At 47.1% G+C, this 11,878-nt stretch overlaps 1 protein-coding gene across 8 annotated transcripts; it reads right to left on the reverse strand.

The window, feature by feature from the left end:
- Window positions 1-2,493: 2,493 nt before the first annotated feature.
- Foxg1 (forkhead box G1) lies at window positions 2,494-11,673 on the reverse strand. 8 transcript variants are annotated; one of them, XM_085697684.1, is made up of 5 exons: window positions 11,537-11,673; window positions 10,601-10,653; window positions 7,471-7,567; window positions 5,938-6,210; window positions 2,494-5,033 (listed from the first exon to the last, which is right to left on the reverse strand). In XM_085697684.1, the coding sequence occupies exon 5, from the start codon at window positions 4,846-4,848 to the stop codon at window positions 3,409-3,411; it is 1,440 nt and encodes a 479-aa protein (XP_085553810.1). In that variant the 5' UTR covers window positions 4,849-5,033; window positions 5,938-6,210; window positions 7,471-7,567; window positions 10,601-10,653; window positions 11,537-11,673; the 3' UTR covers window positions 2,494-3,408. The 8 variants fall into 8 exon arrangements, with proteins under 8 accessions (XP_085553810.1, XP_085553805.1, XP_085553806.1 ...); XM_085697679.1 differs by having other exon boundaries at window positions 5,938-6,643; XM_085697680.1 differs by lacking the exon at window positions 11,537-11,673 and adding an exon at window positions 11,310-11,505 and having other exon boundaries at window positions 5,938-6,643.
- Between the last annotated feature and the right edge of the window lie 205 nt (window positions 11,674-11,878).

The following is an 11,878-nucleotide window of genomic DNA, read 5'->3' on the forward strand; positions in this document are numbered from 1 at the left end:
CTGCATTTTATATCATTCCTCTGTTTATGTGTTAACGATCGTGCTAACTTTCAATTATGTCAATTAAAGTAAAATACTCAACGTGTACTATTATCATTTGGCATTTCTATTATTAAATTGGGATCATTTTCTTTTCCAAAATTAAAAAAAGGGGGCAGCCTCCCTTTCATTTTAAGCAATTATAAGTTTGAAAGAAAATAATCTTCAAAAAGTTTTGAAGTGTTGGTCTGGAATGAACTAACTGTAACCGGTAAAAGTTGGTGACAGTACACAGTAAAACATTGTATCCACCAGTCTGAAGCAAAATTAAATGTACCAATGCCATACCAGATTGTTATTTTTCAAAGAGGATATCAAGGGGAGAGTAGGCTAGATCAAGATAAATGAAATAAGAAATGTTCACACATTGGGCTTCAGAAAGCCGTTACCAACTTCTCTCTATATATATATATTTTTTCATGTCTAGGAAGCCTAACAAACAAACTTCCAATAGCATCACTACATTTGTAAATCAGACATGTGCACACTTCTGCTCCAATACCTAGGTCTAGGAACACAAAAAGTCACCTTCACTGTGTACCTGAAAGCACAAAAAGTTGCCACTGAAATTGTCTATCTTCTAAATAAACAGTTTATAAAATCACAGATAAGAATGAATTTACTTTGGCCAGAGGGAAAGCACACATAAAAATGTTTCTTCGTTATCTTTATCTTTTAGCTCGACTGTGTGAATTCAGTTTTCTTTTCAACTTTTGCAATCCTGTCTTTCCCCTGTGGTAGTATATACCCATGCCATAAACCAACCCCAAAGCAGAAGCAAGCAATAAATCATGCTCTTTTCCCCCAGCCTAAATGCAGGCCTTTCTCTGAGTTAGTTTGCTTCCCAACTGTGCAATGAATCTTTCCTTTCCCTAAGCCCACGCTGGCCTTCTAGTTCTTTAAAACAGTAATTTGGGGTTCTTTCGTTTGTGGCTCACTATAATCAACTGTTAGATTTCAGGAAACTTCAATCTATGTTGAATCTATTCTCTCATTAACGAATCTTGTCTCTCTAAAGGAGACTATCAAACTAGCCATCTCAGTCTATTTTTTGTCTATTCCTCTCTTTTACATTTGATTCCAGCATTTCAAATTTTCCTGGGAGCTCTCCCCCTCTCCTCCCCCTTGCTCCCCGTTCCCCTTCACTCCCCTTCTTTCTCTCTCCATTCACAATCCAGCCACCCCCATTTCCCAACACCAGCTATTCTGAATTTCAAATCAATTTTAGCCAAGGTGCTTCTTCACTAGTCACCCCACACACACACTTCCCTGAGCAAGTCTCTAAGTGTTTGCTGATAACATCATAGGGACAGATTATTTTTCACTGGGCCCATTGTAAGAAGTAGCCAGCTTATTGTATTACTGCAGAACACATTTCAGACTATACAAATGTAACAAATGAACAACTTGTCTTCCACAGAATCACACAGGATCCAATTAATTACTAAACCTTTAACTCAGGTTCTCTAATTATTTTCTGGAAATATAGCAAGTGGGCTGTCTGAAACAACTTGAAAAAGTTTTCGCTTTGTTTCTCATATATGCATATATATACATACATGCACTATATCTCATATATATGCATGTTGTGTCTAAGGCAAAAAAATGATTCAATGTAAGCAAAAGAAAACACATCTGTAAATTAAATCACACACATATATTGAAAAGAGAATCAAACAAATACCTCTATGTTGTAAAACTGGAGAGGGAAGATAGAGGGTCTTACTCTGAATAATGAGAAGTTCAAGCTGTTGTAATTAAAATTTAAATCTCAACATTTGTGAGTCGTTACAACAGGTGATCACTGCAGCAAACTCTACATTGCAACTCAGAACATCTTTATTAGAATTCGTTCAGTGTGGGTCAACAGCCACAAAAATAAATGCTGACTGAGAAAGGATAAATACAAATATTTAAACAAAAAGAATGTTTGCAGCATTCAGAGCGCAAATTGTACCTGAACGGAAGGGATATATATGCATATATACATATGTATATGTATATACACACATATATAATGTGTTAATTATTCACTTCGAACTAACTATATATACATATTTAATTATAATTAGCCAAGTTCTATAAACAAGATACTTGCAACAATATATATAAAGGGCATTCTATCAACTGAATTTAATATAAGCACAGAATAAACAGCTATGCACATAAAATTGAATATCTTTTTTGCTGTATATCTACAAAAACAAAGATATCAGCTGAAAAGCCTATGTTTCATTTAAAGCTAGTATTTATAAAGTAGCCTGCTCCTGGCAAAATCTGTTCACAAAGGGAAAAAGGATACTATTCTCAGTTTTCATCTCAGTTGAAATTAAAGGAGCATTTTAAACTCCAACTTGGCTAAAAAAAAAAAGCCTTCGAATTCTCTATAAATCAAATGGTATTTTTGCAAATTAGCTCTACTTAATAAAAGAGACAAAAATATCAAGATATATATGAATTTAGCCTATTTTTATTTCTGTGTGTTCATAGTAAACATTTTTGTAAGTGACAAACACGGGCATATGACCACAGTATCACAATCAAGAAATTTTAAGACAACATTAACAATCACTCAAATTGATGCGGCATTTGCGCAACACAGGTTACATATTTGCAAGGTTTACCTATAAGTACAATAGGTATTAACATTTCACTACATTTAGAAAAAATAAAAGTGACCTGTTAGTGACCACATACATCGAAATATACACAACACAAACTGAAGGCAATCCTTAAATTTGTCCCCTTCCGATTCAATTGAATGGGCAGTGTTGCCAACTAAACAACTTTCCTTTTTCGCTTGTTTGTTTGTTTTAATACTTAGTATACCAAGTGCATTTGCTAGAATCCAATCTTTGGTCTAAAAGTAAACAAAAGGTAAAAACAGTTCTTTAAAGAAAAGGACAAAACAATAAATGGCCAATATAATTTCTTGGGCACCTTTACTACAAATTCTTAAATACAAATTACAGTGTAACATTTTTAAACTCTCTCCATAATTTAGGTTGTTCTCAAGGCCTGCGTCCACCAGATAACTCCATGACAACTTATAATACTGCACACATGGAAATCTGGCAGCCCTTTGAGATAGGCTTGTCAGGTTTGAATGAAATGGCAAAGCAGTCACTATTTAGATACACATTCTACTATAATTTGACGTCCAAACCTTATATTCTACAATGTATTCTCCCACATTGCACCTCGCTGACACTCCACACCTTGTTAGAATAGTAAACAATCCTAAAGACTGAACAAACGTACAGAAATGGGGGGAGGGCTTAATAAAAAATACCTGGACTTATTTTTTTAATTATCATTTACAATGCAAATGTGTGTAAAACGTTCACTTACAGTCTGGTCCCCGGGATGTTAATGTATTAAAGGGTTGGAAGAAGACCCCTGATTTTGATGTGTGAAATAATCAGACAGTCCCCCGGACAGTCCTGTCGTAAAACTTGGCAAAGAGGGTCTTAAGGACTCACAGGGCAGGGTCGAGGGGGCCTGCGGCGACGTAGAGGAGGACGCGGCCCGGGCGCTCATGGACGTGCTGGTCTGCGAAGTCATTGACGGGTGCGGGACGTGGGGGAAAAAGTAACTTGTCTGGCCCGCGAGCAGGTTGACGGAGCAGGGGTTGAGGGAGTAGGTCCCGGAGCAGGGCACCGACAGGCCGCAGGGCACGGAGGCGGCGAGGGCGGCGGCCGTGAGGTGGTGTGTGGCGTACGGGATCTCCCCGTTGACCAGCCGGTCCACGCTCAGCCCGTTGGCGGTCGAGAAGGAGTGGTTGTTGCCCAGCGAGTTCTGAGTCAACACGGAGCTGTAGGGCATGGGGTGGCTGGGGTAGGCCGACGTGGTGCCGTTGTAACTCAAAGTGCTGCTGGCGCGGGGGTGGTGCAGGGACAAGAAGGGCGACATGGGCCAGTAGAGGGAGCCGGCGCGGTCCATGAAGGTGAGGCCGGTGGAGGTGAGGCGCGCCCCGCGCTTGAAGGCCAGCTTGGCCCGAGACGTGGTGGAGCGGCGTCGCAGCTTGCCGGTCGTGCCGCCGATGAACACGTCGTCGCTGGACGGGTCCAGCATCCAGTAGTTGCCCTTGCCCGGGTCGTCGTAGTGGCGGGGTACCTTCACGAAGCACTTGTTGAGGGACAGGTTGTGGCGGATGGAGTTCTGCCAGCCCTGCTTGTTCTCGCGGTAGTAGGGGAAGTTCTTCATGATGAACTCGTAGATGCCGTTGAGCGTCAGGCGCTTCTCCGGGCTCTGCCTGATGGCCATCATGATGAGCGCGTTGTAGCTGAACGGCGGCTTCTCGTACTTGCCGTTCTTCTTGTCGCCCTCCTTGCCCCCCTCCCCGTCCTTGCCGCCCTCGCCCGCCCCCTTCTTCTCCTCCCCCCCGGCACCCGCGCCCTTCTCCTTCTCGTCCGGTCCGACGGGCGCCAGCTCGGCCGGCCCACCGCCCGGTTCGCCTTTGGCTCCCAGAGCGTCGGCCTTGGCCCCGTCCAGGGCGGCGGGCGGCGGGAGCAGAAGCGGCTGTGGGCCCTTGTCGTCGTCGGCTGCCGGGGCGCCTCGTGCCTGCGGGGGCTGCGGGGCCGGGGGTGGCTGCTGCTGCTGCTGGGGCGGCGGCGGCGGCTGGGGCGCGGGCGGCGGCGGGTGGTGGTGGTGATGATGATGATGGTGATGCTGGGGGTGGTGGCTGTTGTGGTGGCCGTGGCTCGCGTGGTGGTTGTCGTTCTGGACGGCCTCGGGGACCAGGCTGTTGATGCTGAACGAGGACTTGGGAATCATTTTCACCTCTTTCCTATCTCCCATGTCCAGCATCACCCAGGCGTCGGGGGGCGGCGGCGGCGGCGCAGTAGCCGGGTAGCGGCGCGGCGGGCGGCCGGTGGGTTCGAAGCGGGGCGCGGGGGGAGCGGGCGGCGGCGGCGGCGGCGGCGGCACTGAGCGCTCCGGCAGCAGCGCAGTTGGACCGCAGACTCCGGCGCTGGCAAGGCATGTAGCAAAAGCTGCAACCACCCCTCAAGAATTAGAGAAAGCGAGAGAGAGTGGAAAGAGAGAGAGAGAGAGAAAGAGAGAGAGAGAGAGAGAGAGAGAGAGAGAGAGAGAGAGAGAGAGAGAGAAGAAAAAAAGCAAGAGGCAGAAGCAACCCGCCGCCCGGGGTGCAGCGCCCCGCTCCGTTCCGCGCCCGGCCTCCCCCTCCCCCGCTGCCTCCTCCTCCTCCTCGCGCCGCAGCAGTCACAGCAGCAGCAGCGGCAGCCCGAAGGGGGGGAGAGCCGGGCGGCGGGCGGGCGCGTCCCGGAGCGGCCGCGGCGAGGCTGGGAGACAGCGATCGAGGCGGCTATAGCCACAATTAATTTTCCGAGCTACAGGCGCACACTAGGGCTGTAAAAAAATTTTTGGTTTAACCTTTCCTACCGCTGCACCAATCAGAACCGGCGGCGTGCGGGAGCGTCTGGCTGGCCGTCGACCAATCGGCGGTCCAGGGCCCGCCCACCCCCGCCCCGCCCCTGACCCGCCCCCTGCGCCTGCCCCCTCCGGGTGGCGGGGCCGGGGCCCCGGAGCCGCGCGGGGATCGGCGGGAGCTCGCCCACCCGGCCAGGATTAGCGCGGGGCGTGCGACCCGGGCCCCGGCCGCTTGCGTGCGGCCTCCTCCCTGTATGGGATTATTTTCCTTTGCGCGTCAATATTTATCCTTACTGATTAAAGTTTGTATCCAATTTTGTCTCTAAGAGCGGGGGCGCGGCGGAGGGGCGAGCTGTGAGGGTGCGGGAGAGGGCGTGAACCTTAGAAACGCTGTAGCCCTGGGAGCGCCCTTGGAGCCCACGGGCTAGCGTCCCGGGAGAGCCGGGTTTCGGGGGAGCCTAGCCTGGGATCTGGGGCGGGGGCGGCCGCGGCCAGGCCGGTACTTACTGGTTTCTGAGGCCCTCGGCGAGCTCGGCCGCGAAGTGGGGCTGAGGGCGGCGTGCGGGGGCGGCCTTCCGGGCGGAGAGCTGCCCAGCGCGAACACAGTACCAAACAGTCCCGAAATAAAGCAGGTAACACGTGCGCGCTCCGTATGTCTCTCTCCACGCCAGGATCCGCGCTCACGCGCTGGTGACCGTGTGGCGGTTTCTCCTCGGCACTCCACCTCCTCTTCAGCTTCTAGGCAGTATTGGAAGCCGGTAGCCGCCGCGATCGATCACCCTGGAAATATTTTCATTTCGCTTGACATTGAAGAAAATATAGGAGTGGGAGGCTACTTCCTTTAAAAAAAGAAATCCTATGTTTGCTCCTTTACCCCCATTTCACAAATGCTTTCTTTCTTTAAAACCTCAATCTTGAAGCATCATTATGTTGAAAGCAGCTCTTGCCCTTCCTGGATGCTGCAGGAACGCTCCCAGGAGCCTGGGAAACGTGGATTTGACAGTCCCGTCTTCTGGAGTTTAGGGATGGTGTGGTGGGGAGGTTGAAATGAGTGGATAGCTTGTGATTCGAGGGCTTTGAAAGGATCCCTTGGCTGAGGCCAGGGCTAAGGCCCAGCATTTCCCAGGGACTGGAATTTAGAGCGGAGCAGGCAGACCAGAAGCGTCTCAGCCCTCAGGGCTCGAAGCACGCCACGTTGTAAGAAGGACGTAGCCTAAGAGAAGAGGGAGGTGGAGACACATAGATCACGAGTACTTTCCCCCTCCTCTTTAAGGTAAAATACTCTAGCCATGCGAGCATTCTTCACTTTGATGAGCTCTTAGCTAAATGATCTGGCAGACCTGATGTTTTTAAAAAACGGAAGGAAGAAAAATAAAACCAACAGGGCCTATGTTTGACGTTAACATCTAGCATAAAAACGTAATAAATGAATACTCAGAATAATAGGGAATGATTCCACTGTTCCCATCCCCAACTTTGAAATGGGGCGCGGGAAGAGGGAAAGGAAGGAAAGATAAACTTTGGAGAGAAAAATATATACACAATTATAAATAGCGATTTTTAGTGTATCTGTTAGGAATACTGTGAGGGATCATTGAATATTTGTCCCCGAATATCCTTCCACTGGTTGGATCTATTTCTACATATCCGCTTACTTTAAAACAAGGTATACATAAAAAAAAAAAACAATTCCAGAGTTCTAGCAATCAACTTTGCAAGCCACATCGGCACCAACGGTTGATTTCTAAGCTTAGGGTTGATGACTAAGCTTGGAGTTTCTCACAGAGCCTGGCGAGGAGGCGGCCTTTGCCAGCCCAGCTAGAGAGATCCGTGAGGCTGAGACGTCCGGTTCATTTCCCTTTCCACTCTTTCTCCTCCTCAGGCCTATTCTTCAGAGTAGTTCCTCAACTGGCTTGCTTTCCTTCCTCCTCCCCTCTTCCTTCTTCCCTTTTCACTAACCCACCCCTTCTCCCTCCCTCCTTTCCTCTCCCCTCCACTCCTCCACCTACTCCTCCCCATCCCCCCAACCCCCCTTCTCACCACCGCTTATAATGGCTCACGGGGCTCCCTCTGAGGTGGACGGCCCGGTACGTTTTCGTAGTCGGTCTAGCGTGAAATGATTCGGTGTAACCGGATTCTTGGGAAAGGACAGGTTACGTAAACATTTACTGATGTGGAGTAACTATACTATTTGTACTCTGATATGCAGGAAGGAAAGTGTTGATTAACACAGAAGAAAAAAACAGCGAAATTAGCTGATTGCATGCTCATAAGTGCAAGCTGTCATTGAACTGCTTTTAAAATAGACACAGCTGGGTGTTTGTGTTGAAGAATTTCTTGTGTTTTTGCTAATACTGAAATAAGCATGATTTTGTATACCAAACATTTTCAGATCATTAAAATTTGTAATCTGTGCTGGTTTTAAACACAAAGAAAAGAAACAGAATCATTTCGATGTAAAATTTGCTGATATTATATTAACTCAATCAGGTCTGTACAAATTGTGCATTGTGTCTCCTAAAATCTGTTTGATCAATTTAATACACAAAGTGCCAAACGTGGGTATTGTTTGTTAACATTGGACATTTTATTCCAATCTGAGCTCAGCAGTGAACTGGAGGAGTGTTCCTTGAATACAACACCAGCCCTGACTGATGAATTTTTAATGTTTGGAGGTGCTTTTTAGGTTAAAGCTAAGTGTGCATTGTTCTGTTATCCTGCAGAAGAAATTAGCAGGGGAAGTAAGGTTTCCTTCTGTTTACTTTCAAAAAGCAAAAAACCGAGGCTTGAAAAGTGAGAGCTGCAATAATCTGATTTTATATGTCAAGGCATATAGTGGCCTGAAAAGTGTTTTTTGCATGCAAATTAAGGATGCGCTGTGTTATATTAAGGTTGCATGAATGCAAGTCTCTCAGAACAGGATGTATTACAGTAAAAAAAAATAGAACACAGTTTGGTATGATATTAAAACTAGTTTCCTGATGCAAAGATTATTTGCAGTTTCCGAAAAAGCAAGCTTGAATCCCTTTGAATAATTTTAATTGCTCTTTATGATGAGATGGGAATATATATATCAGAATGCACACACATATGTGTATCAGCCTTCTTCAACAAAACATGCACTGTTTACTCAGCGACTTATATTTGTATCAGCAATGGTTTCTTTTTAGATGAGCTGCTAGCTGAAACAGAAGGGGAAGGGGCTTCTGGACAAAGTATTGTGAAGTTGAAAGTCTCTGGATGGGGCTTTGTATATCCTACCAACCAATTTGGGTGCAAATTGGATTTGAAGTCCTGCCCACGTCCACCATGGGCCTCTTCCCTCAGCACATAAAGCCCTGTTTTCAGCCTCTGTGATTACCTTCAGAAGACAGAGGGCAGGCAGCCAGTGGTCTCAGACCGGAAACAAATTCCCCCATCAGTACAAGTTTCCCTCCTAATCAATTTAACCTCACCCTTATAAATCTGCAAATGTGTAGTGTTGGTGAAGTAGTGGGCATAACAGCATATCGGAGTAAATATGTGATTTGTTGGTTTACATAGTGGTGAACTTGTAGGCCTCAGCTCTCATCCACCACCCACCCACCCAGCCCCAAAGGAGGACAAGAATTGTATAGTGAACAATTCCAATGGAAGAGGTTCTTGTGGAATGAAGTACATTATTTCTTATAGATTTTATATTAGCTCCAAGACTCCACAGTGTACTTCATCTGAGCAGGACGCAGCAGCTCCTTTTCCTTTCATTTATGAGAGTGGATGCTATGTTGTCTTCCTTGGGTACTAGTCTTTGCTTTTGGGCCTTCCTTACCTTCTAGTAACAAGGGTGGGCCATATTTATCTATTTCCACCTTTCCCTCGGGAGCAGGGACTAACTCTAGCTAAAGTTCTCTTCTTACAAATGCACAGGACCGTTTGTGACCCCTTGACACGTGGGAGTCAGCAGATCCCATGCTGAGCCGTCCAGGTATTTTGAAGAGATTCTGTAACAAATGAAGTCTGCCCTCCCTAGAGCCAACTTGCCTGTAATCGCTTCCTAACAGCAGGTAATGGTGCTAACATTCAGTGATTAGAAGTTACTCTTTAGCGTGTTGTAGCCTTGTTCTGTGGGTTTTGGTTACAGGTTATACGATTAGGTTTGCGAGAACTGTAGTGAACTAAACTTCTCAGTAAGAGGTCTTCACACCAGGGAAGTGTTACTTTTCCTCAGCAGCCCTGCCTCGTCACTCATTAGGGAGCTGCAGGTTGTCAGAGGCTGCTCTCAGCAGGCTCACGCGCGCACCCTTAATGTCCTCGAGGGCGCGCATATGTGCAGGGAGTGGGTACACACACACACACACACACACACACACACACACACAGCTCTAAAACTAAATTAAGAAGCCGATGATTAAGACAAGCGTCTACTAGGCCTGTCATTCCAGCATCCTTCCATCATAACATTGTGGCACTGGCAATTTTGCTTGAGAACCTTGAGAAAAAAATATCTATGGGAGAGCCTCATATTTGAGAGTCGAAATGTTTAACTTCTATAAGCTAGGGAACCACTTCAGAAACCAGAAAGTTCAAAGGAGGAAGAAGAGGAAGTGGTCTTTCTTGGAAAACCGCGGTGGTCTCTGGGCACATCTCTTTGATATAGCCATGTGTCCCCCATGTGTAGTGAAGTAAGATCTACTGGCATCCCAAAACTCCTGGTCCCAACAACCCCAGAGAGACTCACAGCATAATGTCATCATCCAAGAGCCAAGACCCCTTGAGTTTCTCTCAACAACTTCTCTGTAGAATACCCGAACATTTCCGGTGAATTGGAAGGCCTGCTGACCTTTTATGTGTTTTCTGTTATTTTCCAGCAGCTTGGGACTTTTTGAGAGTGGATAGTTTAAGAAGTCGAGCCCCTGATAAGTAGGCAGGGAGGCTTTGCTCCACTTAAAAAGCAGATCCAATTGGGCAAGCCACACACCACCTGGGCAAGCCAGCCCTGAAAGGGCCTGGATTTTCCCCTAGCTGCCCAAGGAATCAAAACAGTCTACTTCCCCCAAGAGGACAGGAAAGACTGGAGAGAGAAGAAAGAGTGGAAGTAGGGTCCCAGAACTGGAAATGGAAGACAAGGCTTGGCTTCCGAGTTCTCCGGACCCCATCCCAGTCTTTCTGAAGAGGAAGCAAATAGACTTACAAAATCCAGCATGTATGACTAAGCTGTCTTCCCTGGTTTGTCCGTCAATGCATCTTGAAAGGAAAAGAAAGAAAACGGTTTTGTAAACACATACACTGTGAAACAAAAGCTTGCAGTCTGGAAAAGTGCAGAGCTCCTCTGGCCCGGAGACCCTAACTGTACCATCACTGATCTTAGCATTTCAGAGCATCAGTGTGACTTTCAGTGGGATCCTGAATCACCTTCCTGAGAACACAAACAACAAATCCCCTATGTTCTGAAGCACCCCTCCAGAAGGGCCCCCAAAGTCCAGTTATGAGAGAAAACTGAAAAAACAAAAATAAAAAAAAACAGTGTCCAACTATTAGATGGTCAGCCTGGAAGCGGTCATCCCTTGACAGTTAACCGCACACAGAATGCGTACAGCAGCCGAGGGTTGTATGTGAGATGGATGGATATAATACAGAGAGCAACTCATGCGCATTCCAAGTCTGAAGAGGAATAAGGAGAGGGAAAAGTGCTTGCTTGAGGGCACTCGGAGAACCCCAGTCCCCAAACCTCCCTTAGTCCAGTAGAGAAAGCAAGCAACCTGTGTACCGATAAAATGTGTGCTTCCTTACCAAAGATTAAAACTATGCCCCCCCCCAAACAAAACAAACACAAACAAAAATCCAACCAAGCAAAACACAAAAACTTCCAGGACGAACCAATGCGCACAATTCATACCCACCTGCCTCTTCGCTCTCTAGTGCTGAATCTTCTAGGTCCTCCCCAAGCCCCACCCTACCCAACCCAAAGCAGAACCAAACCTGTGGCACGAGTATTTGCCAAAGGTCCAGTCTGCCCACCCTCTTGGGGCAACAATGGCTGTGGGGCCGAGGTTCCTGGCGGCTGAGCTTCGCCGACGGACTTGCCAGTCAGCACGCCTCTGCTCTCCTCTCCTCCCTGCGCGCTCACCCTGAGTTCCTTTGTCGTCCACGCCTGCCAAGTGCAATCCAGCCGGAGAGAGGCCTTGCTTTTAGGTTTCATCTCCAGGTCCCCCTCCCCTTCTGAAAAGGCAACTTTCAGTTTAGATGTCTGGTTTTTGCACATCAGACTGGAAGTATGCACCAACAGATCAATATTTTTGGGCTTTATAGGTCATCTGCCATGGTGAACGCGGGGGGCGGGAGGGGGGGTGGCGCGGGGAGGAAACCAGTTAAAGGTTGTGAGCATGTATTGATATAGTGCACAACTCTGAGCTGAAATACCGGTGCGTGGTGCTGAAGTTAATTCGAATATTCAATAAAAACTAAGGAG

This window comes from Myodes glareolus, chromosome 11 (assembly GCF_982192425.1).
Source record: "Myodes glareolus chromosome 11, mMyoGla1.1, whole genome shotgun sequence".
Classification (NCBI taxonomy): Eukaryota; Metazoa; Chordata; class Mammalia; order Rodentia; family Cricetidae; genus Myodes; species Myodes glareolus.

Coding starts and splice junctions, on each gene's coding strand:
- Foxg1 (XM_085697687.1), bottom strand. CDS start 4,848: ATGCTGGACATGGGAGATAGGAAAGAGGTGAAAATGATTCCCAAGTCC.